Below are 25,938 nucleotides of genomic sequence, written 5' to 3'. Positions count from 1 at the left end.
TTTTGGGGCGCCGTGCGCGAAGGCGCGCGGAGCAACAACTAGTTATTTCAAAAGTTCTTTTTGTCCTCCCACCTTTTTTTTTCGTCTATATAAAACTGCAACAATGTAATAAGAGCAATAAAATATTTTTTTTACTAGTGCACCATGGGTAATTATTTAATTTTGACTTGCTACTTTACAAAAAAGACCAAATCATTTTGAGAACAATTATTGTGATAAGATCCCAATTGCTCCTCTATACAAAATGACAGTTATGCAAGGTAGACCGCTAAGTCCTCTTATCAAACTTCACATTTTCCAATAACCAATATGCAGCGTGATTATCTAATCGAGCAACAAGTGATAATTTAATGATATTAATCTCACCTTCGATTTCAAACATCACTTAATGCACTCAGCGGTCTCACTCTTGTAAAAGAGATCTTCAATTTCATCCTACTTGTAAAGAACTTCAACTTACCTCATAAAAAAACAAAATACACTATACAAATTCATTTGACTCAAAAAAAACTAAATCACAGTCATTTAAATACACAGTAAGTCAAACTTGAAATCAAATTTCAGCAAGTCTTAATCATAATTATTATATTGACTAAAAAAAGCCATTAGTTGTCTCGAGCTATTAAAATGTAACACCAAAATGACTTGGAGCATGCTCGAGCATAAAGTAAAAAATTAAATCAGGTATTCTTCGGACAAAAAACTAGTGTATACATAAAAGGCATTGTCAAATTAGTCTATCAATTATGTGGCACTCTCCTTAATTTAGTGATTTTCGCTCCACGCAAATCCTCATATATTGAAAAATAATTATATGGTCATTGCAAATCTTGAATCTTTACAGTATCTTGTAAGAACAAAAGATAATTTAATTGCTTCACTTTCTCCTTGTTGCTAATAGACTTTTCCTGCATAGACTTTTCATATAGACTTTTCTTCACCTTCTCCTTCCTCTCTACTTGTGGTAATTGCATACACTTTGATTCATAACAAATCAATTTGCCTGCAGCAGTTACATGATGTCAATTTCATCGCCTGAACAAACCCATCTTCGCCTATGCCCCCTCAACAATCAGGTGTATGGGAAGGCCCCAAGATGTGGCTCTAAGCAGGCCAATTGAAGGCGTAAGAATTGATATACAGATTCGGTTGTTAAAGCAGCTACACGAATAACAAGACCAACACCCTGCCAACACATAATGCTTATGATTTACACCATGATGAGAGTAATATGAAAATCATTGATGAAAAAGATTCATTCTCTAATCTAGTCTCTTTTCCTTTCTTATACTGCATTGTTGTCAATTATGGCATGGAATCCACATGCAATGGTCACTATATATTCATACCATACATCCTTCGTCGAAGTGAACATGCAATATTTGTATATCATCATCCTCCCAATTTGGTGAAAGAATAATTATTTAAATTTAAACTTAAGGTCGTTAACTAATTAATTACTTAAAACAATTTGGACAATATTGACAACAGAGCAGACATAAGGAAAAAAAAAACGTAATAATGTGGGGAATAGTATAATTGTCAAAATTGAACAAACAATAAGATCATACCTTGGGGCCAAAGGGGCTGCAAGATGCAATAAAATCCGGTTTCGTTGAGTAAGAATTTCTTCTCATGCTGAACCCTGAACTATTGGACTTAGCTTGAAAATAACCAGACATCATATTTTTCACATTTTCTTGAATCTGGTTCTGTAATAGCTTCATCTTAGATCTACAGCCAAGAAACCACTAGATCAGTCAACAATATCAGGCCTATATTAACATTAAGATAGTCAAGCAGTCCTGCTTACAGAAGGTGCTTGCAGCAGCTGTAGCTATGACCTATTTTGTGCGGTGGCCAAGGAATGAAGCTATTTGGAATCACTGTTTGGCTCCCTGATAAGTTAGTGCAGCATATGAAGAGCTTGCTGGTTCTGTGCATTAGTTCTGCTATGCCTAGGAAGATTACTAGAAAAGATAGTGATTGGTTTGATAGTGTAAAGTCAAGGTGATGTATTGGTGTAATGGTGTTTGCTGACTTTGTTTGGCTTCTTTGGCCTTCTTAGGTAGTCTAGGTTGTAAATTGCAATTTTGGTGGGTATATAATTCTTTCTTAGCAAAAAAAAAAAAAAAAAAAATCACAAGCAGATTCCCACATAAGGCATCACATTACTGCCTTCATTAGGGGGTGTCAGAAGCCAAGCTGAGCTCTAGCCTAGGCTATCTCGACTCAACACCTATACATCACCTTGATTAGGCTATCTCGACTCAGCTCGCACCAACTTAAACTTAGTTCCAGCTGCTCAAGCTCAAGCCTTATTGAGCTTAGAAATATAAGGCTTTGTTTGGCTTGTTACTCAACTCAAGTTGGAGCCTGATTGATGAGCTCTAACTATGAAATATTTCTTTGAAATTATGATATTTATTTCTAACGTTTTGCTATGTTTAGGAAGATAATAAGTATTTTGCTAGTTTACATTATGAATCGTAAATCATAAGTCATTTATAGTAACACCAATAAAAGTTCAAGTATGTTCATGCGCTTATCGACGTACTAGCCGAGCTTTCCTTTACTTGGCTTGGCTAATTCAAGTTTAGAGTCGAGCTCACCTGAGCTGGGAATTGACCGCGCCTAGCCTAAGAAGTTCGCAAGACGTTAGGCTCATTGATACCCCTTCTACATTTGTTATTTGCCAGTAAGAGCATAATTTGATGACTCAAGTTCAATATAAGAAAATTTATCACTCATATCTAAGTAATATACAAATGATAGAGTATCTCGAATCCGTAAAAAAAGAGAAGATAATAACTAGTAAATTGGAATGTATACTTCAAGCATGACCTAGAAAACGATAAAAATCACAAATGAATTTCACATAGGTCAAGTCATGCCATGAAAACCGCAACTTTTGCTATGAGATCAGCAAGATGTCACTTCTGCTCCTGAAAAACCATTACTGGAATACGAAGGCAAACATAGTACTGTTCTATGGAGAGGAGGGTAGCAAGGCAGACAAAAGACCTGTCCACAAACCTTGATTCTTGTTCTTAACCCCCATGTTGTAAACCAGAGAGACTCAATGGTCCAGAAAGGTGGAGAACAGGACAACATGAAATTTCGCTTTATTCCCCTACCGTCAGAATCTTAGCAGAAAAGCATCTTGTCCTTGTTCATCGAGCCCAGTTGGAAAGGGCAAGACAAAATTAAGCATGGTGAAGGTTGGAATTTTAGGAATGATGACATAGATATGTGGCTAATATTTTTCTCTCATCATATTCAAAGGTTACGGAAGCACAGGTACATCATCAGAAGCATTTATTGTAATGGTGTATTCACTATGGGGAACTGTCCGGCTTCACCACATCTATTCGGTTTGGTCATTTCAGGAAAGAGCTTGATTACCAATGGCCATAAACTAAAGCGGTGAGTTTAGATTGCAATCCATATTAGGGTTGGTGTCCTCACAAGGATCTTCATGCTGAGAGTGCATCAATAAACTAGATTCAGGTGGCTGGTGTCTGGTGAACTCCTAATGCAAGAGTTTGCTACCCATGTCTGATTGAGAGAGAGAGAGGGGCTAGCACTATCATGTTTAAAGCATGGAGAGAAATGGAGACATAAACAACACTTTTCCAGGTTTTACTCAGTAAGGATTACTCTTACATTTTTGTTCTGAAATCTTCTTTTGCAGTTTTCAATATCCAAAAGTCCAGAACACTGCATTTCGATTTGCTTTACATGCATTTCTAAATGGTTTTAGGTGAACCTGCTGGATGTTTGATTGAGATAAACACTGTGATTTGTATAAAAGTAAGTACTTTGGCATGGGTAAGCCATTCCACTAAAATGGTAGCAGAATTTTTTTCCTTATACCTCATTCTAACTCCCAATTTTTCAAGAAAGAAAATAAATGGATTATGGCACTATGGTGGAACAATAAATTAATCTCCAACATCCAACATAAAGAGATTAACATACCCCAATACTATAATTATTCCTGTAACTTGGTAATCCTGCATGCACTCAGAGATGCTGCTAATGGCTCCTTGCTCCAACAGTATCTGCAGCAGGAAGATACATTCCAGGTAAGAAAAAGCATAAGCTAAAATGTCTAGTGCAGCATGACGTTACCTGCATGTATGGCATCTTGCTGAAAACTAACAAGTAGTATTCATAAAGAAGTATTTAGAAAAAGGTTCAAGTGTTCAAAGACTAGTAATAGATTATATTATTCTCTATGTCCCTTAGTTTCTTCACACAATAGGGTTTAACATAGATATAAGGCTAAAATATCTGTGGGATGAGGCATGATATGTGACAGTTAAAATCCGTGTTTATATTGAATGTGGAAAAAAAGTTGGGACATCCATATTAAGGAAGTGCAAAAACTATAAAGGGATGGAGGGAGTGTAAAATTGCCGCTAAAACCAAACTACAAAATTACAGCAGGGTTCAATAGAATTACAGATCAACGTAGAAAGATGTTTCTAAAGTAACCAATAGTTTATGCTCAAAGAGGTTGATTAGATTTCTACTAGAATAATAGAAGAATATTGGAGAAAAAGAATTTTGTGTGTCATCATCTCATAACATATAAAAGAATGAATACCTTTAATCTCAATTCAGCTCTTCAACAAGGAAAGGAATAGCACATACAGAATAATAATTTCAATTTGTCCACTATTAATAACAGGAAACAACAAAGGACTACCACATGCATTTGGAACAGAACAATGATGCTAATGAGACAAGCCTGAAAAGTGAATGTTTTCAGTAGAACATATAAAGTAGAAAAATAGTTATTCAACTAAGTGCCTGGAAGAAGTCTTCATAATTTAACTACAATGAAAGATCTAAACATGCACATTAATTGATTAGTTACTAAGTTAGGACTTGGGTGATCATATCACTTTTCCACCCTCAAATAAAAAAGTAGCTGCCAATTGTTTCTAAATATTAATCTGTACTGACCAATCATTTTTACTATATTGGGATAGCTTGGCTAACACATGAAGAATACTGTAAACACAGTAGAGATTATTGACATACCACTAGTCCACTACTGTATTACTATGTCAAGCACAGTATATATGTACACATGGCTCCCGGAAAAACCAACCCCAGAAAAAGACACCAGACGAAAAGATCACAAAGGATTCCAGATGAGGGGCATCACTGCATCAAGAAATAGCAATTTCTCATAAACAGAAAAGGGCAAACCGTATCAAGAAACAAAGGCTGCCCATCTTCATCGAAAATATTGTTGGTACTCTTGTACATTGCAAAATCCCATCTTTCTCCACTTTCATAGCGTCCACTTGTAAACCAATCCACTACCAACAAGTTTGAGTCTGATAGCACCCTGAATACTTGCTTTTGAGTATACCTTGCGGTGGCAAAACATGTCACTGGATCTGGAATGACAGCCAACAGCGCTTCACTTCCAACTCGAGCCTACTGCACAATAAATTTGCTATTGTTATTAGTAGAAAATTGAGTATTGCTCCTAATCCTCATGGCTCACGCCCCAAAATTTTAAACAATTTAAAAATCATTCTTATGATTATCATATTAGTTATTTTCTTATGAATAATGACATTGATACTCTGGGTAGATGCTACAGGGAATTTACACATTTAAGAGAAGTGGGCAGAGTGCTTCTTGAAGTTTACATACCACAGTTCATGTATGATATTGCAATTGTTTTGAATCTTAATGTAAAGATGCTTAAATAGGAAGAAATTAAATAAGGTAGCAATTAGTGGTCTGAATACGAAACAGTCATATACAGATGGTGCAGCATAATTATGCACAAGTTGTTTCAATACCCTTGCATATCTGAGCCTGAGCAGCCATATATAGCAATTGCAACAAGCCAGACAGCTAAGGATAAAAAGGGAGGTCAAACTCAGACTAGTTGAATGAAAATTGGAGTGTTGTGTTGGATCAGTAATCTGTATGTTGTCCTTTAAATTAATGGAGAAGCCATCTAGTAAGTTCTTATTGGTGATGTGGGACAGGCCCGAAGGAATTGGATCTACCCCAGCCTACTTTACATAATTTGCATAGTAACCTGGAATCTGAGTAAACTAATAGGTATGAGGAAAAAATACAGTTCAAGAAAGCAGAACAAAGCACTTTTGTTACCCTTATTATAAACTAGGGTCAAGGAGGCTAAACATAAGAGAATGATGAGAAAGTTAAGTTTGGTACTGAGTGGCATTTCTTTTGCAATTATGATCAACATAGAAAGGAAGCATTACTGCGTTGTAAAAGAGAAATGAAGGTGGATGTCAGTATCACATGATCAAGTTGTAAAATTTGTTTATTCATAACACAAATATCAAGTCCTTTACTAAGAGAATTTTGATAGGACTGAAAGGTATATGTACATCGTGGATCAGTGGGGAATTCAGAGAAAGCTCCGGAGGAATGGGGAAAACTAATGTCTACCAAAAACAGAGAGCGATGGAATCTAACTGACCCGTTGATATAGCTGCCATAATTCTACTATAGACCCTCACATTGAGGAAGGGTAGGTTATGGATGATACCATGGGTGCATGCACCGTATGTAAAAGAGTCAAGGATCACAGCATCTAGTCAGAATATCTTCATCTACATCTATACCCCTTTTTCTACATACATCGTAAATAATAACAGTTTGGGCAACCCTTTGAAGCTATCCAGCGCACACAAGCTTGTGGTTAAAATTATCATAAACTCAACATTTATCCAAACACATAAGCAGAAAGCTTGACTGGCTAGCAAGGGCTATTGTAGAGCTATGAAGCATTGTCAAACTCTTTATGGCAACCGCAGATCATGAAGCTTCTTATAGAAATGTGATGGATGGGCTCCCAATCAATAACTATAAAAATATTTGAATTTCAGGAATGAGGCTACATTAACAAATAAGTCCTTTTGCTCTTTACTAGTTATTGATGCTAGAAAACATCAACAAAAATCTTCATAAACTTGCTACGCAACAAGTCAAGTATCTATAATTCTTCAATGATCCACTTTCTTTAAAGCTTATAATCATGAAAGACAAATTTGGTGGAAGCTAGATTCAAGTGAAAATACTAGTAGACAGGCACTCATGAACGATTAAAGGTGGAAAGGCCCCATAAGAGAAGAGATTTATACACTTGTTTTAGTAACCTAAATGTTTATTTGTAGCCTAATATGTAGCTTCAACTTCCAACTCCAATTGCATTTGCAACCACCAATAAATCTCAAAAAGTCTCGCAAATGGTGTCACAATACTTCTCGTCACCTTGTAAATATTTACTTAAAAAAAGGTTAAATTTGAGTTTTTTTTTAGGACGGGACTGATATATAAAGCTCTGCTTAATGTTGTTCACTTGCAAATTCTCTAAGCTAAAATTATAAAACTAATAAGAAAATATATGCTCGGATGTATAATCATCTCATAAGAGTTTTTTGCGGGGATATACCAGGGTAATAGGGCATTTTGTAGGGATATACCTCACTAAATTTTTTTGTGGGGATATACCAACCTAAATTTAAGTTTTGTTAAAAGGTACCAAAAACACTATTTTCGGTGAGAAAGTCAAATTTACAGCTTTCGACTTGCTTAATTACTCTTTGTATAGTGTGTGATATTCAATTGCTTCTTTCAAATTCATTTTCCTCCAACTTCCTCACTGCCATTTTGTGGCTCACTCACGAGTTCCTACCAAGCCAAAGGTCGAAAATTTGATTTTTTTGCCGAAAATAGTGTTTTTGGTACCTTTTAACAAAACATAGATTTGTGTTAGTATATCCCCACAAAATTTTTTAAGTGATGTATATTCCCACAAAATGCCCTATTACCCTGGTATATCCCCGCAAAAAACTCTCATAATTATTACTACTAATTACTCAAATGGGAAAAAGACTTTACCTCCATAATTTGTTCAGAGCCCTTTGATCCCACAGATTTGTATACCTTCAAACAAAGAAAAGTATAAGTTGAGATCCCGTTTTCATTAATATATACTTCTGTAGAAAATAAATTTCATTTTAGCATATTTTCTTCCAAACACAGGGCCAACCTTCAGTTCCCATTTCCATCCTCATATGCCCAGAAATCAGAATCAATCAACCCATGAAGTTGGCAGATTTTAAATAAAATTCAAATGTCAATGTCTAGAAATGTTTGTCCAGACAAAATTTATCATTCATCACTGTTCATTACCACCCATGACAATCTTAAATGCCCATTCCATGTTAATATCCATAGTCAACACTTATGCATCCCCAAATACCTCTCTTTCTTCAAAACCTTTCATTACCATCCATTACCACTGTAAAAAACACAAATTCGCCAAAGGATTTTCACAAGTGGACATTGACTCCCAGTTCTTATATTCAGCAAGAAAAAGTAGTTTATTGAATTACAAATGTAGTATAATAAATACTAAAAAAGCATAAGAAAACCAACATAGAACCACCAATTATTAACAATATTGGCTATGATAAGACAATGCAATTTCCAGTTCAATATAGTAATTTTTAATCAAATATACTTCAGTTATTTAAGTTATGAACTAGGCAAAGCTCATGACTTCTCTACGAATACTCATAAACTCATTATGCAATAAAGCAACGAAAAAATAAAGAACACTCGACACAAGAATTAATGTAGTTCACTGATAATGTGTTAGGTGTTAGCTACACATAATTCAAACTAAGGATGTCTTGGCCCAGTGGTTAAGATTGAGGACCTCTGAATGATAGTCACAAGTTCGAATCTCCCCTCCCCTCCCCTCCCCTTCTTGGCTTCTTTGTATTGCCGTCGTGGCTCATATGGATTAAAATAACAGACAGATAATTCAAGGCGTATTTCAACAGCCGTAAATACATGAAACAATACTTCATACTGCAGAACCAAGATGAAGAAACTCAGAAAGTACCTTAGTTGAAGCTTGTGTAGTCAACACTGCAGTGCACCCATCTTCAATGGTAAAATTACATCTTACAGAGTCACCCTGTGCCCAAAATTTAGCACAACTTAGAGGCCAAAAAATGGTTAATTAAAGACAAAAGAAAGAAAAAAAGAGTGAAACTTTACAGAAACAATTCCTCCTCCATAAGTCAGTGAGTAAATCCACACACAATCAATGTCTCGTTGACCCGCCTAAGAAAAACAAATTCCCAGTTGATAAAAAGATCATCAAACCCAATTTAAGTGAAGTATATAAGAATTAAGTGTAAGATGTGAAAAAGAAAGAAAGAAGAACCTTATTAGGTACAATAAATTTGAGGGGGTACTTGGAGAAACAACGGGTGACACTTGATTTGTCGCCCACTTTTGTTACCACTATCGACCCTGTTTCCATCGACTACACAGAATTATGCTGATTGTTGAAAGTTGAAACACGAACTTACTGGTGTTTCATCTCCGAAATCAGTAGATCAAACGGGTATTTAGCAATTAAAATGCCACTAATTTTTTTTTTGGGTGAAAAATGCCACTAATATAAAATAGGATTAACTGATAAGAATAAGTCTACCTTTGCGCGAGCTTTTGAGAACGGTCTTGGTCTGTTTGGGGAAGCATTTCAGTCCAAAATTTGACTGAAATTGGGTCGGAGTAGATATAGCGTTTGAGATAAGGTGCCGAATTTTTTTTTTTAAGCCTAAAAAGATATTTTCTTTTTATCTTTTTAAGCCTAAAAAGATATTTCGACTACAGTCATAAATAATTTTACCAAACAGGTTATGCAATCAGCTAGCTTATCAATTTCAGCACCTTAATAGTTTCACCTGCTACCTAATCAATTTCAGCTCCATTTCAACCAGTATTGCCAACATTTTATAAATAGACGAGAAGAAGATAATTTGGTACGTTCACTTATGTGGGCCTCACACCAAATCGTTCTCTTTGTTCAATGGAGAACAAATTCTGCATGTAGTTCTTTTAATCGTATCAATTTTATACTTTGATATTGTGCAAACGCTCTGGTTTAACCTCAAAGACTTTTGACTGTGACTTACAGTTCAAGTAATGTTAGTTTCACTGGATATGTTTGATGTTTTATTGGTACGCTAGATACTGTCAGAAAGTGACAAGTACATTTAATTATATGTGATTAGTCTAAGATACATATATTCTCGCTCGGCTATCTTTAAACCCAAGTTTTTCATTTTCAATTTCTGTATGGCTTTTCATGGGTTTGGGGTTAATATATCCATAAAATTGTGTAGAATTTAACCATATATAATCTCTTAATCATTTGACTTTTGTAATGTTTGAGATATGTTGGTCTCAATTTTGTATGTTTCTTTGTGCGAGTACACATTATTTTAGCTTAGGTTACAAATTGAATATCAATTCCATTTTTTCTATACTAGTATAGTATATCTCCCTTATAAAAATGTTTGACATTAATGCAAAATCATGTTTGAGGTTTCGCCATGGTATGAAACCGAATAAAAGAAAATACATCAGTAAAAGAGAAGTTAAATTTGCATTGAAATTTATGTCTATGTGTTATTGTACAAATTATTATTGTTTGTGCCCTCAAATTATTATTAGTGAAAACTTTCCTTTTACACAAATTCTCAAAACATTTAGTAACTATTATGTTAAAATCGCAATCACTTATCAATCAGCCCAATTAGTTATAACATCTTAATCATTACCTGAAATATTAAGTGTTTGTCCCTAGAGAGGGACTTTTCAAGTCAGCTGTTGTCTTTGTGCTTTCATTGAAAAGATATTGCCTCAATAATTACTGTCATGGAATAATAAAAGAACAAAGAGGCCACCAGTCTTGAATCTTGATATCTAAATCTAAGCAATGAACTATCAATTTTCCCAAGAACATCTGACAGAAAGCATTATTTACAAACACCCAAAAGACAATAACAATGGGTACATCAGTAAACTTCTTCTGATTTGGAGTTCATGAGAGGGCCAAGCAGGTGTAGACAGCAGTAGCGAGCTTGAAACTGTCTAAAAGTTTATTTGCCTAATCAAGAAACTGTAGACTCGGAGAATCAAGTGAGAGCTCAATAATATCACTTCCGTGTCTCGGAATATTGTAGTACAAGTCTCATTTATCAATCTAAATGACTGATGTTTTCCTGTACATTGAGATTCCCATAGATTTTCTCATCTTACAAAGGCAGTGTCATATGTACTTCTGCAGCTAGTTAATATAGTTAGACTTGGTTTAAGTGAACTGCCTTCCTTTTTTTAAAATTTCTTCTTAGTTGCCTAAATGTTTTACAATTAGCCAAGCTCTCAAACTATAGTCTGTAGTTAGAGTGTTAGACTTCGAGACGAAATAACCAATATATCCTAATTACTAACTCAACATACTCTAAGGTTAAGAGCACTACTGACATTTTATTGTCTATTAGATGCCAAACTGTTAAACAACTAGTCGAATTCTAAAATCCTGTACATAGTGATTGTATTCTGTGTGTGTACAATTATTGTTTTTGTTTCAAACTGCAGAGTACTACTGTACTAGAATGCCTGGTGCGGTATTGCTAAACAAATCAACATTTGGCCAGAAGAAAAAGGGTTACATTGATTACTAGACAACTATCACCCGATCAAATCTTACACCCCAATCAAGAGATGGAAACTATAAGGAAGGGTTAGAAGTTAATTAATGCACGATCTTCTGATGTCCAAAAAAAAAAAAACAATGTACTCTACAGCGATGCTGAGTACTCTTAAGCCAGAACATTCCCCGTCAAAGCAAAGCAATTGGAGACAAAATTTAAGATCACTGTCATTAATAAATCAATAAAAAGTTGCAGTATAGTACATTGAATATTTTCATAATAGACAGGTATCAACAAGAAAGCAGTAGAACAGGTTAGACTTGATCGTACAACACAGACCCCGTCAATTGTATTAATATTTCCATGTAAGTTCAGAATCGTTCGAGGACCTTTCCTCTGGAGCTACAGCTCCGGTCAAGGTTTTGCCTGCACAGTAAAAGAATGCATCCAATCCCACACCATTCATCGAACATCAGTTTGAACAACAGACAAAATTTTGTGGAGTACATGCAACATGTTAAGAAGAAAGTTAAGGGTTAGATTTGGAAGAAAATTTTGCTCCAACACAGTGTAGCTTCCTACCTGGATGAGCCAATTATAGCTGCTTTTGAAGGTTTAGGGGAAGATAGAGTCTGTTTGCTCGTCTTTGAGTCGTTACTGATAGCAATACTCCCCATGCCTTTCTCCATCGCTTCTCTTTCATCCTTTTCTTTCTTCTGTTTATCAGAAGCAATAGCGTCCACCGGTTGACTTTCAGGTGTAGACGGCTCTAGAGAACGAGGACCACCAGCAATCCATGGATGAGAAAGGCATTGACCAGCAGTGGGACGCTTGTCAGGGACAAAATCAAGAATAGGAATTAGAAACTCCGCTATTTCACTTGCATCTTGTTCATTGAACTCGTACTTCTCCACAAGAACCTTGTTTAATGGCCAGAAACGAAGTCGACGAATGTGTCTTAAGTCTCCATATCTGTTGAAGAAGTCCCGGGAATAACGTCCCCCCAACGCAATCTGGAAATAATTGATGATAATTTACAGCTTAGAAGCAAATGCCTTGTATAAGTACACGAACATTTGTGTAACAATAGCTAATAAATCTTCTTACCTTGCGCGGCATCATTCCCAAGAGCTCCATCATTAAGGCTAAGTGATCCTGTTCCCAATACAAGTTTTTTCTAGTCATTAGAAGACTTAAGGGTAAAGATGATGGATGTAATAACAATTTTCATCACATATACAAGTAAAAATCGCAAAGCCATCATTAAAAAAAAAAAAAAAAACTGCAGTTTGTAGAATTACTACACACCTATACCATGGACTGAAACTGTTAGCACATTCTTGACGAAAAAAATTGACCTGAAAAAGCTCTGTAATAATAAAATTTGCAATCTATGAGCACACTCAGTACTCCCCCGATTCTTCCAATGCGTGTAGGCTTTATATTAATAATACCTCACTTTTCTTCACCCCCCCCCCCCCCAATAACTGGCGATATTAGTTGCTATCAAAAGGACTATATTGTTGCTACTAAAAGGACTAAATAGATAGTCTGTTGCCTTGCTCAGAGAATGTCCAAACGAAAGAAGCTCATAACTCTCTAAAAAACCTGCATATCTCATCATCCATCAAATGTTTGAGATGAACACAGCACAGTGATACTTGTACAAGGGTGTTCTGGTGACTTATCTGGGGTGGAGGGGGATGAATCATATGGCATTACACACCTTAGAAGGGGACTCAGTACAAGAAATCAGGTGCAAAGGAGGGGTTAGAGACTAAGCAATAATAAACAGCAACAGGATTGTCGAACAGGAGGAATTTGCGACACTTCTCCCATGCAGGGATTTGGGCTTGACAAAATAATTTTGGCAGGTGGCCCAAGTTTCTCTTTTTTTGAAGATAAAAATTACTCTTAAAATGTCCAACATAGCCAAGCTTGCTTGGGTGAGATGGTGGGATTTCAACTTTGTGATTACAAATCCAGATGTGCCATCTAAAAGTTCTTGGGGGTTGGTTTTCCCTTATCTCCTCCCCCCACTAAGAATTAAAATAGAAATCTAGCTTGCAAAGGCTGGACTAAGTCGATCAGGGAGGAGGCTGGGCCCATTAGGTCATTTAACCAGACCCCAAAATGTTTGACCACAGAAATCGCTCCAAGAATGCTAACAAGCCAATCGATAAAAAACTAAGCGAAAATTCTTCAGAATCGACTGCTTATTATAGATCTTAGATTGTAATTAAGGATTATTGTGCTTATGAGCCTAGAAAGTAGATAAGGAACATGAAAAATTGATTTCAGCAACTTTTTTAATGCATGAAAAAAAATACCTTCCGTAAATAAAAGTTCTTAAAAACAACCTTAAAATGTCCAAAAGGTAGATCTTTTGCTACCGGTTCACAAAATCCATCACATAACTTAAAATTCCCATTTTGACAAGCTTTTTATTCCTCATCTATATGGAGTAGTTTCCTCTTTTCGAGAAACTCAAAATACAGTTTCCTTTTCTCGAGAAACTCGAAATAGCCTGAGGGGCAAAAAATAGAACCTTTATGTTGGAGCTTCTCAAAGTTTCTTAGGAGGCACTTTTGCTCAATTGATGACCTTCTTTGTTAACACAATTCTTGCTTGCCCTATTACATCTAAAAAACCCACAACCCTGTTTCTCCTCACCTTCCAGCCACGGAGTTTCCATCTCCCATCAATTCTCCCCCATAATTTACTTCACGTCTTCACCCTTCTACATCTTTCTTCTTCTCTTCTATGTCCACTGTCTTTCATTGTGCTCTCCCTTCTCATTCAAGAAAAATCCAATTTGTCGCCTTACATTTCATTATTTCTTTTAGATTTGCTTTTACTTTTTCTGGGTAAATTTTCGGATTTGTTTCTATAAACCCAAAGCTGAAATTTGAGGGATTTTTTATGACTAACAGTCTGATTTCTGGTTCTTTGGATATTCTTCACTAACATGAAAGAGAAAATGCGACTGTAGGAGAAGTGGAGAGAGACAATGGTAGTTTGGGGCTATATTTTTCCTTGATAAAATAATTAGTTTGAATGTTTCTTTAATCAAGGCAATGTTTTCATCCAAGTGTAATGTGTCGAATGTATAACTGAAGAAACTGAAAGTAGTGGGCTGAAACAAGTGTTTTACATACGTAGAAGTTGTTTACCACAATCTTGGCCAGACAATCATCAAACAACTAGAAAAATTGAGACAGGACTGCTCAGAAATTCAGTCAACTAATAGTTTGTTAATGTTACTCTCAAATCATCACAAACAAGTACAGCACAATAGTAATGTCAAAGCTACAGTAAATCTAAGTGAGGAAGTATATCTTAGGACTAATAACAAGGGTAGGAAAAAATCACATAAAACACCCTCTTCAAAAAACTTCTAAGCAAGAATCACGAGTGGAATGGTGACAGTCCTTTCTTGATATAAGGGATTGATTCTAGCCGAAGCCCAAAGGGTTTACCTCCCCCCACACCCTAAGTGAGATGCTTACAAATCAGAAGACAAATTCTAGATTGAAAGATTTAATCATTAATATCTTGAAAAGGATCTTTTTCAGGGAATCCACGCTTCCTCTCTGTCTCCTTATACCAGCATACTTTAAGTCTTAAGATGCTACAAAATGCTCGACCTGCAATTCGGAGAATCCTCCCTCAATCTTTCTTGATATAAGGGATTGATTCTAGCCGAAGCCCAAAGGGTTTACCTCCCCCCACACCCTAAATGAGATGCTTACAAATCAGAAGACAAATTCTAGATTGAAAGATTTAATCATTAATATCTTGAAAAGGATCTTTTTCAGGGAATCCACGCTTCCTCTCTGTCTCCTTATACCAGCATACTTTAAGTCTTAAGATGCTACAAAATGCTCGACCTGCAATTCGGAGAATCCTCCCTCAATCTACTCCTAAACTAATTTGCAAAGAGGCAGCATAGTTCAATCATTTCTCATACACATACAGCCCCTGGCCCCCTATGTAGGTAGTAGTAAATGGTGGTAATGGTGATAAATTTATAAGGAAGTTTGTGGACAAAATCACATTTCTGTCCATGGTCAATGGTAGTAAAGGGTAATCCCATACAACGAGAAGAATTAGCATGGCACTTTCATTACAAAATTACAAATAAACTCATTACCATTATCATGTATTGTCTGCTACCAAATAGGCCAATAGTGTGCATATTGCGCAACAATTCGTGAGAACCTCCAATCTATCATGGATTGATTAATGCAGTGCAAGGTTCTAAATAAAACATCAATTAGAAAGATTTTTATGTAAGATGCCTTAAGCAAAAAGATTAGCAAGCCGAAGCACTAAAAAAGTCCCCCCTTCGTAGACATTTAAATCTTGGATTTGGAATAAAACAGAAACCAACACATTACTGAACTCCACATAGTTTTTTCAGAAATTCCCCACCCTTTCCGCGCACCAAAGGTGTACTTAGAAGTTACAACAAACAATGCGTTCATCTATCACTACATATAAAGTAATAATGTAATATGAACACTAGGAAACAAGATAAACGATTATGTCTGGGTAGGGGTGCTAATGAGACTAGATAGTTCTCAAGCTACTCTAGCGCAGCTCGGTTTTTATGGATAGAGCACATGTAAGATTGTCTCGTACAGCCCTTTGACAGGCTCATAATGTTAATTAACTAATTTGTTTTTACATGATAGTAAAATGAAACTTTGCCATCAAACTTAAAAATTAGAATAATAGTAAAGTTTTGCACAATACGAATGTGAAGCTCAAACGAAATAACAAAAACTTGGTTATAAAAATGTTATGAAATAACAGAGTACATATCTGTATACAACTTTCAGATTGAGTTTTAAGGTAAGTTAAACTTAAAAGCTCAGCTTACCTCAATAACACCCCTGTATCTAGGATAAATTATCTATGTTTTCTCTTAAGCTGATTGATGTGCATAATCAGCAATTTGTACTAAATTTGCAGATATCGTTCATTCAAATACGATGCACAACATTGAAAAGGGTTGCATTGCAAATATCACAACTTTTGGGAAAAAAGTAGATAAATCTCCTGAATTTATGCACAAACAATCAGCAAAGTGAACCAGGAACTGTAGAAACAAGAACCTGCTAGCCGTGATTACTATATACCCAAAATCTGTGTTGTCCTACACTACCACTCAGCACGTCCCTACTAACAAAACATGATTTGCATTGAACCCAATCCAAACAAAAAGAAACATCACAGTCTTTTAACTAATTTCACCACCATCTTAGGGATTTTAAGAAAAACCTACAAACATGTAGAAACCAAAGGCAGGGCTGAATATATAGAATACTGCAACCATAAAAGTTCTGTATTACCCCAATAACCTCTTTTAGAAGATTTTCACAGAAATTCTCTATAAAGAAATCACTCTACCCCATCACTGAAAGAGCTTTGCAGTGAGTCAGATTCAACATTACCATCAGAATATGGCTTAGTTGCAACCTCGTCATCATTCTAGATGCCAGGTGAGAACCACATTATAAGAATCACTGTGCCATACTACCATTAAATAGCAGTGTAAAAGATATAAACCTCGGAATCAAGTTGACAAAGCATGCCTAGATGTTGTTGCACAATAGCTTTGATAGGCCTGGGCAGCCCATTTTCGATAATCCTATTTCATGTATGCAAAAGAACCTCTTTTGCACACAAAACGTTTAATTTTAAGAACTGAACCTCACTTTAGTGAAGCGTGGGCTATGTGCCTAGGCTCCAGGACCCAATCACCTTTTTGTCACTAGAGCCTTTACAAACAGACTCAAAAAAAATACAAAGATACTCTTAAAGTATAAATGTAAAATTTTCATAAATAACACTGACATCAAATTTCTTGCCCTTCTATCAAGAATACTAATTTCCTGCCGAGAGCCAATGTCTTAGTAAACACTATACAATAACAAAAGTTTTCTTAGTAAACACTATACAATAACAAAAGTTTTCTTAGTAAACACTATACAATAACAAAAGTTTGCACTTCCTAAGTCGTAACCTTCCCTATAATAGATCACTGGCTCCATTTTTTTAAAATCCGTTGTCATCCCTTACCTTCTCCTAGACTACCTAGAGTTCTACCCTATCACTATATGCATTTTTTACAAGCTTGATAACTGCCCCTACAAAGGCAAGCCGCCAAAAAATTGTAAGGGAGCCTACCTCACTAGCTAATCTGGTGTAAGAACTAAGAAGTAGACAAGAGTATCGCATATACTCCTTCCATCCCATATTAATTGCAAAAACTTTCCATAATCGGCCGTCCGATATTAGTTGGGACACTTCTAGCTTAGGAATTAACCCATCATTGTTTTATCATTCTCACTCTACAACTTTACCCCACACCTTCATTCAAAGTAATGAAACAACAATAAAAAAAACTCCCACTTCAGCAACCCACCCCCATCTACGGGACCTTAGTAATTCACATATAATATAAAAATACCCACTATCTTCTATAAAATCAACTTTTACTGAAATAATAAAACTATTGTTCCACTTATCTACTTCCTAAAACTTTGTGAACAAGGGTGCTTAAAATTGATATGGGATGGAGGGAGTACAACATAAGGTAGGATTTGTTTCAGAAATGGCATACAAAGTGTGTGTTGTAAGGTGAATAAGCAGTAATTTCTGGAAAAGGTGCTCTACATCAGAGGTTTAACTAGCGGGAAGAACAGTCCTGAATCATGGATCTCTAACTCCTTGTCTTACTAACAGACGTCTTCTTTTATATCTTCTAATGATGTTATATGAAGCCATTAACATCCCAACTACCTCACCAGAAAAAGGAAAGAAAAGCAAGAATAAAGGCAGTTGCTTTTAGTGGGAATCAGGATTCAGGAGCACACATTGAACACAAAGCCAACTTCAAGCATCTCCACAAGTCCCTTTTTCCACCATAATGACACTATAACTTAAGAAACCCATCATTAAAGCTCTCAATAATCTCCTAGTTTTAACAATATTCATAATTTATTTTAAGATATCAAATTGGAAGTTACAGACATATCCAAAGCTTGTTTAGAAAAGTGAAGAGTGTTGAGGAACATAACTTGTGACAAAGAGAGGAAACACAGAGAAAATGACCAGAAATCAGAAGCACAGAGTAACAGGCAACAAATTCAAGCATTGAGGACAATAGATAGAAGCCAAGAAACCAGGAACAAATCAGATCAAATGGAGACAGGAAACCAGAGGAACTAAGGGGGCGTTTGGTTGAGTGGTGTGAAGAAAGGGAAAGGCTTTCCAAATTTATGTTTCGCTTACTTGATGTTTGGTTGACGATTTTTTCCTTTCCCTTTACCCATCTTTCAGTTTAGAATTAACCCCCCTTACCCTTAGATCCATCACCCTCCCCCCCCCCTAAGGTTTTGGATACCCCCAAATCCCTCTACAACATAACACAACTGACCACCACCCCAGTACCACCACCACCACCAGGCTGACCCACTGACCACACTCAAGCGACCACCATAACCATCTGAGCCGCCACCACCACCCTCCACCTGAGTCACCAACCCCTTGCAACCCGCCGAAAACCCCACTCCACCTGCCGAAACACTACCCCACCCGCCGAAAACCCCAGCCCACCCTCGAAAACACCACCCACCCGCCGAAAACCCCAGCCCTCGAAAACACCACCCACCCGCCGAAAACCCTAGCCCAACCCTCGGAAACACCACCCTTCCCGCCGAAAACCCCACCCCATATGCCTCTGGTTGCGCAGTCGACGCGGCGACACCGGTGCCGGCGTAAGAGGGGAGGGAGGTAAAGGGTCAACTTTTGTTACCCTTTCTCTTGTCTAACCAAACACATGGGTAAATTGGGGGTTTCGGAGTTCCTTTCCTAACCCTTACTTGATTCCTTTCCCCACTTCCAACCAAACACCCCCTAAGAAGTAAGAACATAGAGCTTGGGGAGTGTTCAACAAAACCTCACAGTATCGAAATGACAGATATCCAATAGAAATAAGCAATTGTTGCTTCAAGTGGTCAAATAACTAGTAGATTAGTAGTAGTCATTCAAAGAACTGTGACACGTCATAGCACAGTGATAAGGATTTCCAGCACTTTCATTGTTATAGACAATGTCAACAGAAAATGTAACAAGTATACTTGCCCGGATAGAGGTAGATTACAAAAGGAAGTGTATGTATAACTAAGAAGTCCACATTTCAAGATATACTATATCCTCATGCATTAAATTTAGAAAAAAAAAAAAGATAATCCTAAAACTAAGCACTATGATAGCCCAAAAAGGTCCAAGAGTCTGTACACCTCAACTACATGAAATGAAACACAACAATGAGGAAAAACAAATTGACAAGAAATTTGGCACACTACCAGGAAGTATAAACCTAAAGAAAAGACTTGGATGATGTGGAAAGTAAAATTGATTCCCTGACAATGCTTCCAAGATGTTGTCCTATCTGATATAAGGAAAAGGAACTAATGTACTCACCTCGATTTCCACCCCTGTCACTGCTGCTAATACACTTTCTCTAAGAAATTTCATAATATTCAACTCCTTGTCGTATAATATTTTCATTGCCCTAAGATATTGACAACCTCTAAATTTTGTATTCACCTTGGAGAATCTTGGGGCAGACAGTTATGACTTAACAATCCACTAAGTGAACTCTAAGCAATTACAATTAAAGGCTAATTTGAAAAACAAATCAAAGACAAAACAAGCAGGAATAAATAAGTCTTCATCTCCTTAACATAATAGGGGCCATTAACCCAAAAGCACATAATAAATGAAATCAACGGAAAGCAAGGAGCTTTAAACCAAAAAAAAAAAGGGTCTTTAGACTAAGCATAAAAAAAATTAAAAAAAGAAAAAAAAAACCCAGTGAGATAATATCCATGAAAAATGCATAATGGTTCTAGTACATCAACCTAAAAACTCTAAGACCAATAGGTATATATCTCAAAAATTAGCTCACTGAAGGAAAACATAAAGAATACTACAGCAGCTATAAAAAGCAACAAGAACACAATAATGTGAACTAGATAAGGCATGTTACCTCATCCCTGTCATAATTGTCACCGCTATGAGGGTCAAACAGAACATCACCAGTAGCAAGCTCAAAACAAATGCAAGCGAAGGACCACATATCAGCATAGGTAGAATATTTTGATCCAAGAATCACTTCAGGACACCTATACTGCCTAGTTTGAATATCATTTGTAAACTGCTTGTATGTCCAGCAAGCATTTCCAAAGTCAACCAATTTGCATTTGAGGTCCACCGACTCCAAAAGTTTTCGCCTCGTTGATCGACTCCCTCTCTTATGGACTGAACTTCCTCCACTTGTCCCCTTCACACCGTCAGCATCTGATGATCTATTCACAATGTTAGAAACATTCATTTGGACTCCCACTCAATCCATAATTGAAATTTTATAATGATGAGACTATACTCCACCTGATGCTTCAGGATCTTGCTCAGAATCAGCAGCAGCTTCCTTCCCTGCACACCCTTGAGCTGCACGTTTCGCCTTCCGACGAATCTTTTTCTTCTGATTCTTTGTCAAATCACCATTGGACCCTTTACTATCTATTGTGCTCCCAGACTCATATATGGTTTTGTCCTTGCTATTGGGAAGAATAAGAGGAGCACCAGATTTTCTTGGGTCCTTAGACTGGTCTATAACCGACAATAGCAAAATGTTTTCTGGCTTCAAATCAGTGTGAATGATAGACAGCTGCTTATGCAAATAATCCAAGCCAACCAGGATATGATAGCATATCTCCTTCACCTTAGCCAGAGGCATCCCACGATAGTCTGAATACTTTATTAATGTTAGAAGATTGTCCCCTAAATACTCGAACACCATACACACATGCTGTCCATTAGGACCAGAATGTTTAAAATGATCCAGAAGCTTGACAACACACTTTTTATCATCTGGGTCACCATCAGCAATCTGTTTCAATATTGTTATCTCGTCCATAGCTGCTTCAGTGTAATGTTGCGCACTCTTTTGCACTTTCAGTGCGACATATCGCTAATTCATAAGTCAAACAACATAACAAGCATGAATGATCCTCCTTACAAGCATTTTCAACAAACTTTTACCATGTAACTGACGTATAACAATCCTATCCATGGAAGGAAGAGAAAGTAGTACACAGCAAACATCCCAAGAAACTTACTACCAACATTTCAAAAGAAACCTGATTGTACATAAGTGAGAATCAATACGATGCAAGGTTCAACAAACAAAGTAGACCAATAAAAATCTTATAAAAGTTCAAAAAGTCCTTTCCTCTCTCCTCTTCACACTCAGCTTCTCTATACTTCCATAGCCACATGCATTTATAAACTAATCAATGAATACATGACGAGAGGACATAAGGTTTTACACGGAAAAGTCGAACAATAGCAAAGTATATATATATAAAGTGTTCACAGTGCACATATACAAAATCAACAAAAGAAAAACAATTTACTAATCAAATTAGTTCACACAGGCGAACCTTCTCACTATAAGAGTTCCATAAAATACAAAAAGTCCTAATAATTTTCCAGAACAATAAAACACACACGACCATAATCACTCCAATAACATCTTCGATAAGCCTAACGTAAGCTTCCACAAACAAAAACAAAAACAAAAGAAAACTAATTACTAATCAAAATTAGCTGACAATAGCAAACGTCCTCACTGAAAGAGTTCCATAAAACACAAAAATCCTAATAAATTTCCACACAATCAAAGATTTCAAACCAAAAAACACATAAAACATGCTCATTTCAATAACATCTCCAATAAACCGTCAAAAATTCATTCGACAAAAGTAAAGCAACCTTCCAATATAAAAAACATATATCAATAACAACATCAATCAAAAACCAAACTTAGGTCAAAATCAATCAAACACAAGAGAATCCAGATAAAGAAAACAACAGGTATTGAATCAAAAACAAAAATCATCGACATCGACGATATAAAAAAAATTAGGAGGAGAGAGAAAAGAAATACCGAGTGTTTGGTATCCCAAGCGAGCCAAACAGTGGAGAAATGGCCCCAACCAAGCTTAGTTTGAACAACATAAGTTCCATTTTTGAAGGAATCTCCAATTCGTACCGCATGATAACCTCCTCTTCTGTAATCTTCTTTACCTTCGTCTTCCGATGTGTAATCGCTTCCACTTTCGCTCACTTCTTCTTCGTCTTCTTCTTCCACCGGAGATGGCGCCGGAGCTTTCTCTCTCATCTCCGACGCCGGCGTATCTTTTCGCCGAGAATCCATCGCCGGTGAATTTCTCGATCTCAGGGAGGGAGGTGTTTTTGGAAGGGAAAATAAATTAGGTGAATCTTTGACCCTCCTGAATCCTGATGATTGGGTTTTTTTTTGAGCTGTTCTTTTGTTTATATCATTTACCTTATGAGTTCAATGTAATTCAGTTCAATTCAATTCAATTCAATTCACTTCTGTTCAGTTTAATATTATTATTATTATATTTTTATTATTATTATTATCATTGTTGTCAAAATTCCGATTCGAATCTTACAATTTTATAATTCTACGATTTATCCGATCCCATCGTAAATAAATTATAACACTTACACAATTCTCTATTTTTCCAAAATAGTTTTTTTGATATAAAACTTAGAGAATCATCAAAGTATTATCGTCCATGTGATAAGGTATCGGCTTATTCAGAATTTTGCAGCATAAAACATAACAAATAGACTTTATAAATAAAACTTAGTCAACTACAAAGTCAATTTCAAAGTCAAACCAACAAAGGGTGTGTTCTCTTCAACTTAAAAAATTAAGTTTCAAGTCCAATAAGTTCATATAAGTTCAAATAAGTTGCAATCAGGTCCAATCAGGACAATAAGTTCCAATCAGGTCTAATAAGGTCCAATAAGTTCCAATCAGGTGCAATAAGTTCCAATCAGGTCTAATAAGGTCCAATAAGTTCTAATCAGGTGCAATAAGTTTTAATCAGATCCAATAAGGTTCAAATAGTCAATGTTCAATAAACATTTGTATTATTATCCATTATTTTATTATTCATATCACTATTAGCTGATTATGTTATTATTAGAATTTTAATTAAAGTACCGCAATGATTATATAGTACTATACTTGTATTATTGCCTATTATTTTATTAAATATTTGAGTAGTATTTTATTATTCATAGTACTATTAGCTGCTTATGTTATTATTATAATTTTTTATTAAAGTACCACAATGTATAGTATTATACTTGTATTATTGTCTATTATTTTATTATTCATATTATTTTTAGCTGATTATATTATTATTAAAAAAAATATTATAATCATGGTCAATTAAGGTTAACAATAATAATCATTATAATTACAATATTTTGCAATAATTCGTCTTTAAATAACTAGAGATAACATGTTTTTGTTAAATTATTTATCATAAGAGATAATTAATAATAATAATTCTGTAAAGGACGAATTTTAATACTCCCTCCGTTTCATTTTAATCTACACACTTTGACATTTTACACTATTCACAAATTTCACTTTGACCATCATTTCTGATTTATACGGGGATGAAAATATAGTCATGTGGGATCTTGTTAGATTCATCATAACATGTATTTCATTAATATGTACTTTTTATAATTTTTACAAATACAAAACTAAAGATATATGTCCTCAAAGTTTTGCATTAGCATGCGTAAAAAGTGTAAGTGTGTAGATTAAAATGAAACAGAGGGAGTAATTATTACTTCATAACAAATTTTGAGGGGTAGTATTTATGTTAGGGGTAATATTTATATTATTACTCGTCAATTTTTTTGTCTAATAAGGTCAAATAAGTTTCAATCAAGTCTAATAAGGTCAATAAGTTTCAGCCAGGTCTAATAAGTTTCAATCAGGGTCAATAGGTCTAATAAGTTTCAATCAGGTCGGTTAATAAATTTCAATTAGGTCTAATAAGTTCCAATCAGGTTCAATCAAGTCCAATAAGTTGAATCAGGTCCAATCAGGTTTAATAAGTTCCAATAAGTTCAGTTCAGTTCAGGTTCAATAAGTTCATGGCCAATAAGTTGAAGAGAACGTACCCAAAGTCTAACTTAAAACCAAATCAACTTATGAAAATATAAACTTAAAGTATGATAATTAAGCTACACGATCTCTCCAATCCCGAATTCAATGATGCATCATCTTCAAACCCGTAGACAGACAATGCATTATTGATCCCTAGAGACTGTTCGCCAAAATGGATCATCACATGATCAACAAGGCATAGACATGATCAAAATACACAAACAAAAGCACGTATCAACGGGCTGAGTACTACATAACAAATAATCATAACATGATCCCCTCAAAAAAAAAAAAAAATCATAACATGATACTACTATATAGTATATACTATGCAAAAATAAATAATAATATAATAACTTGCGGATAACTCAACTAATTAAACTAAACTTCACAACCAACATTTTATTTACTTTAAATGGAATAGCATATGGAACGAGTTGTCTGACTAAAAATCAGTCTTTCCTTTGGAAGACGAAATACGGGCGCGACTCTGTATTTCCATTACCTACGATATCAAGGAACTTATAAAAAAAAAAAAAAAAGGAAACGGTGATCAATCCCATCCCAGGAAAGCCATGGGCTATCCATGTACTCCAAATCTCTATTAGTCCAACATTTCAGACGTGCACATGCCTAAAACTATTGTTGTTTCACTTTACATGATTTACCATTTATTACTTGCTATCACCCACAAGCAATAAAGATAATACAATGATCAAACAATCACAACTTTCATTTTTATCTTAAGATTAGATAAATGATCACACAATTTAACAACACAAGATTAATTCAACCCTTAATCCAATTTTCCTTATTTGTTGAACCTAACCAACAACCAAACTACCTTTCAAAGGTATAAAATATCAACTTACCAGATAAGGTCTTCGATCCTCATAAAGTAGTGAAATAATAAAAAAGAAACAACATAATTCAACCATGATCCATACCAATATGTATACATATTAATATCCCCATGTAAATTAATAAAATAAAGTTCTCGACTATATGCTTGCATCAATCTTCCATACAAACATAATATAATCTCATAATCAACATGTTTCACACAACGACACAAAACATGCAAATTCAATATGATAGAAATCATATATGAACTCCAAATATTTCCTATACATGATACTACATGGTTCTCATCCTTGAAATCATGATACTAAGCATATCAACACAGAGGTATGTATGTACCTTGTGTAGACAAAACAAGTGGCCACTTTCACAACCTTAAAAGTCGCCTAAAGAGAAATATCCGCCTAAAATAACCAATATAAATCCACAAATCAATAATCTATAAATTTCCAGCAACTTTAA

The 25,938-nt window shown here is 35.5% G+C and overlaps 2 protein-coding genes across 3 annotated transcripts; both read right to left on the bottom strand.

Moving 5' to 3' along the window:
- Positions 1–663: 663 nt before the first annotated feature.
- On the bottom strand, positions 664–9,464 carry LOC104898533 (urease accessory protein D). 2 transcript variants are annotated; one of them, XM_048648142.2, is made up of 8 exons: positions 9,251–9,464; positions 9,082–9,147; positions 8,924–8,998; positions 7,912–7,956; positions 5,224–5,457; positions 3,982–4,064; positions 1,572–1,734; positions 664–1,003 (listed from the first exon to the last, which is right to left on the bottom strand). In XM_048648142.2, exons 1-8 carry the CDS (start codon positions 9,347–9,349, stop codon positions 995–997), a joined length of 774 nt encoding a protein of 257 aa, XP_048504099.1. In that variant the 5' UTR covers positions 9,350–9,464; the 3' UTR covers positions 664–994. The 2 variants fall into 2 exon arrangements, with proteins under 2 accessions (XP_048504099.1, XP_010683927.2); XM_010685625.4 differs by having other exon boundaries at positions 664–1,186; positions 9,251–9,459.
- Positions 9,465–11,733: 2,269 nt separating this feature from the next.
- On the bottom strand, positions 11,734–22,932 carry LOC104898532 (uncharacterized). The gene is made up of 6 exons (XM_010685624.4): positions 22,558–22,932; positions 20,997–21,579; positions 20,596–20,906; positions 12,639–12,686; positions 12,114–12,544; positions 11,734–11,957 (listed from the first exon to the last, which is right to left on the bottom strand). The coding sequence occupies exons 1-6, from the start codon at positions 22,825–22,827 to the stop codon at positions 11,903–11,905; spliced, it is 1,698 nt and encodes a 565-aa protein (XP_010683926.2). The 5' UTR covers positions 22,828–22,932; the 3' UTR covers positions 11,734–11,902.
- Between the last annotated feature and the right edge of the window lie 3,006 nt (positions 22,933–25,938).

This window comes from Beta vulgaris, chromosome 7 (assembly GCF_026745355.1).
Source record: "Beta vulgaris subsp. vulgaris cultivar EL10 chromosome 7, EL10.2, whole genome shotgun sequence".
Taxonomy (NCBI): Eukaryota; Viridiplantae; Streptophyta; class Magnoliopsida; order Caryophyllales; family Amaranthaceae; genus Beta; species Beta vulgaris.
The sequence above is the reverse complement of the archived record's forward strand: the minus strand, read 5'-3'. Positions and strand labels throughout refer to the sequence as shown.

Excerpts from the sequence above, each read along its gene's own strand:
- LOC104898533 (XM_010685625.4), bottom strand. The coding sequence starts at position 9,349 with ATGGAAACAGGGTCGATAGTGGTAACAAAAGTGGGCGACAAATCAAGT. Across the intron at positions 4,065-5,223 it reads AGCCTTTGTTTCTTGATACG|ATACTGTTGGAGCAAGGAGC; the intron begins GTTTGCCCTTTT and ends TTCCTGCTGCAG. Across the intron at positions 1,187-1,571 it reads GCAGCCCCTTTGGCCCCAAG|GGTGTTGGTCTTGTTATTCG; the intron begins GTATGATCTTAT and ends ATGTGTTGGCAG.
- LOC104898532 (XM_010685624.4), bottom strand. The coding sequence starts at position 22,827 with ATGGATTCTCGGCGAAAAGATACGCCGGCGTCGGAGATGAGAGAGAAA. Across the intron at positions 21,580-22,557 it reads CTTGGGATACCAAACACTCG|CGATATGTCGCACTGAAAGT; the intron begins GTATTTCTTTTC and ends CTTATGAATTAG. Across the intron at positions 11,958-12,113 it reads GCTATAATTGGCTCATCCAG|GCAAAACCTTGACCGGAGCT; the intron begins GTAGGAAGCTAC and ends TTTACTGTGCAG.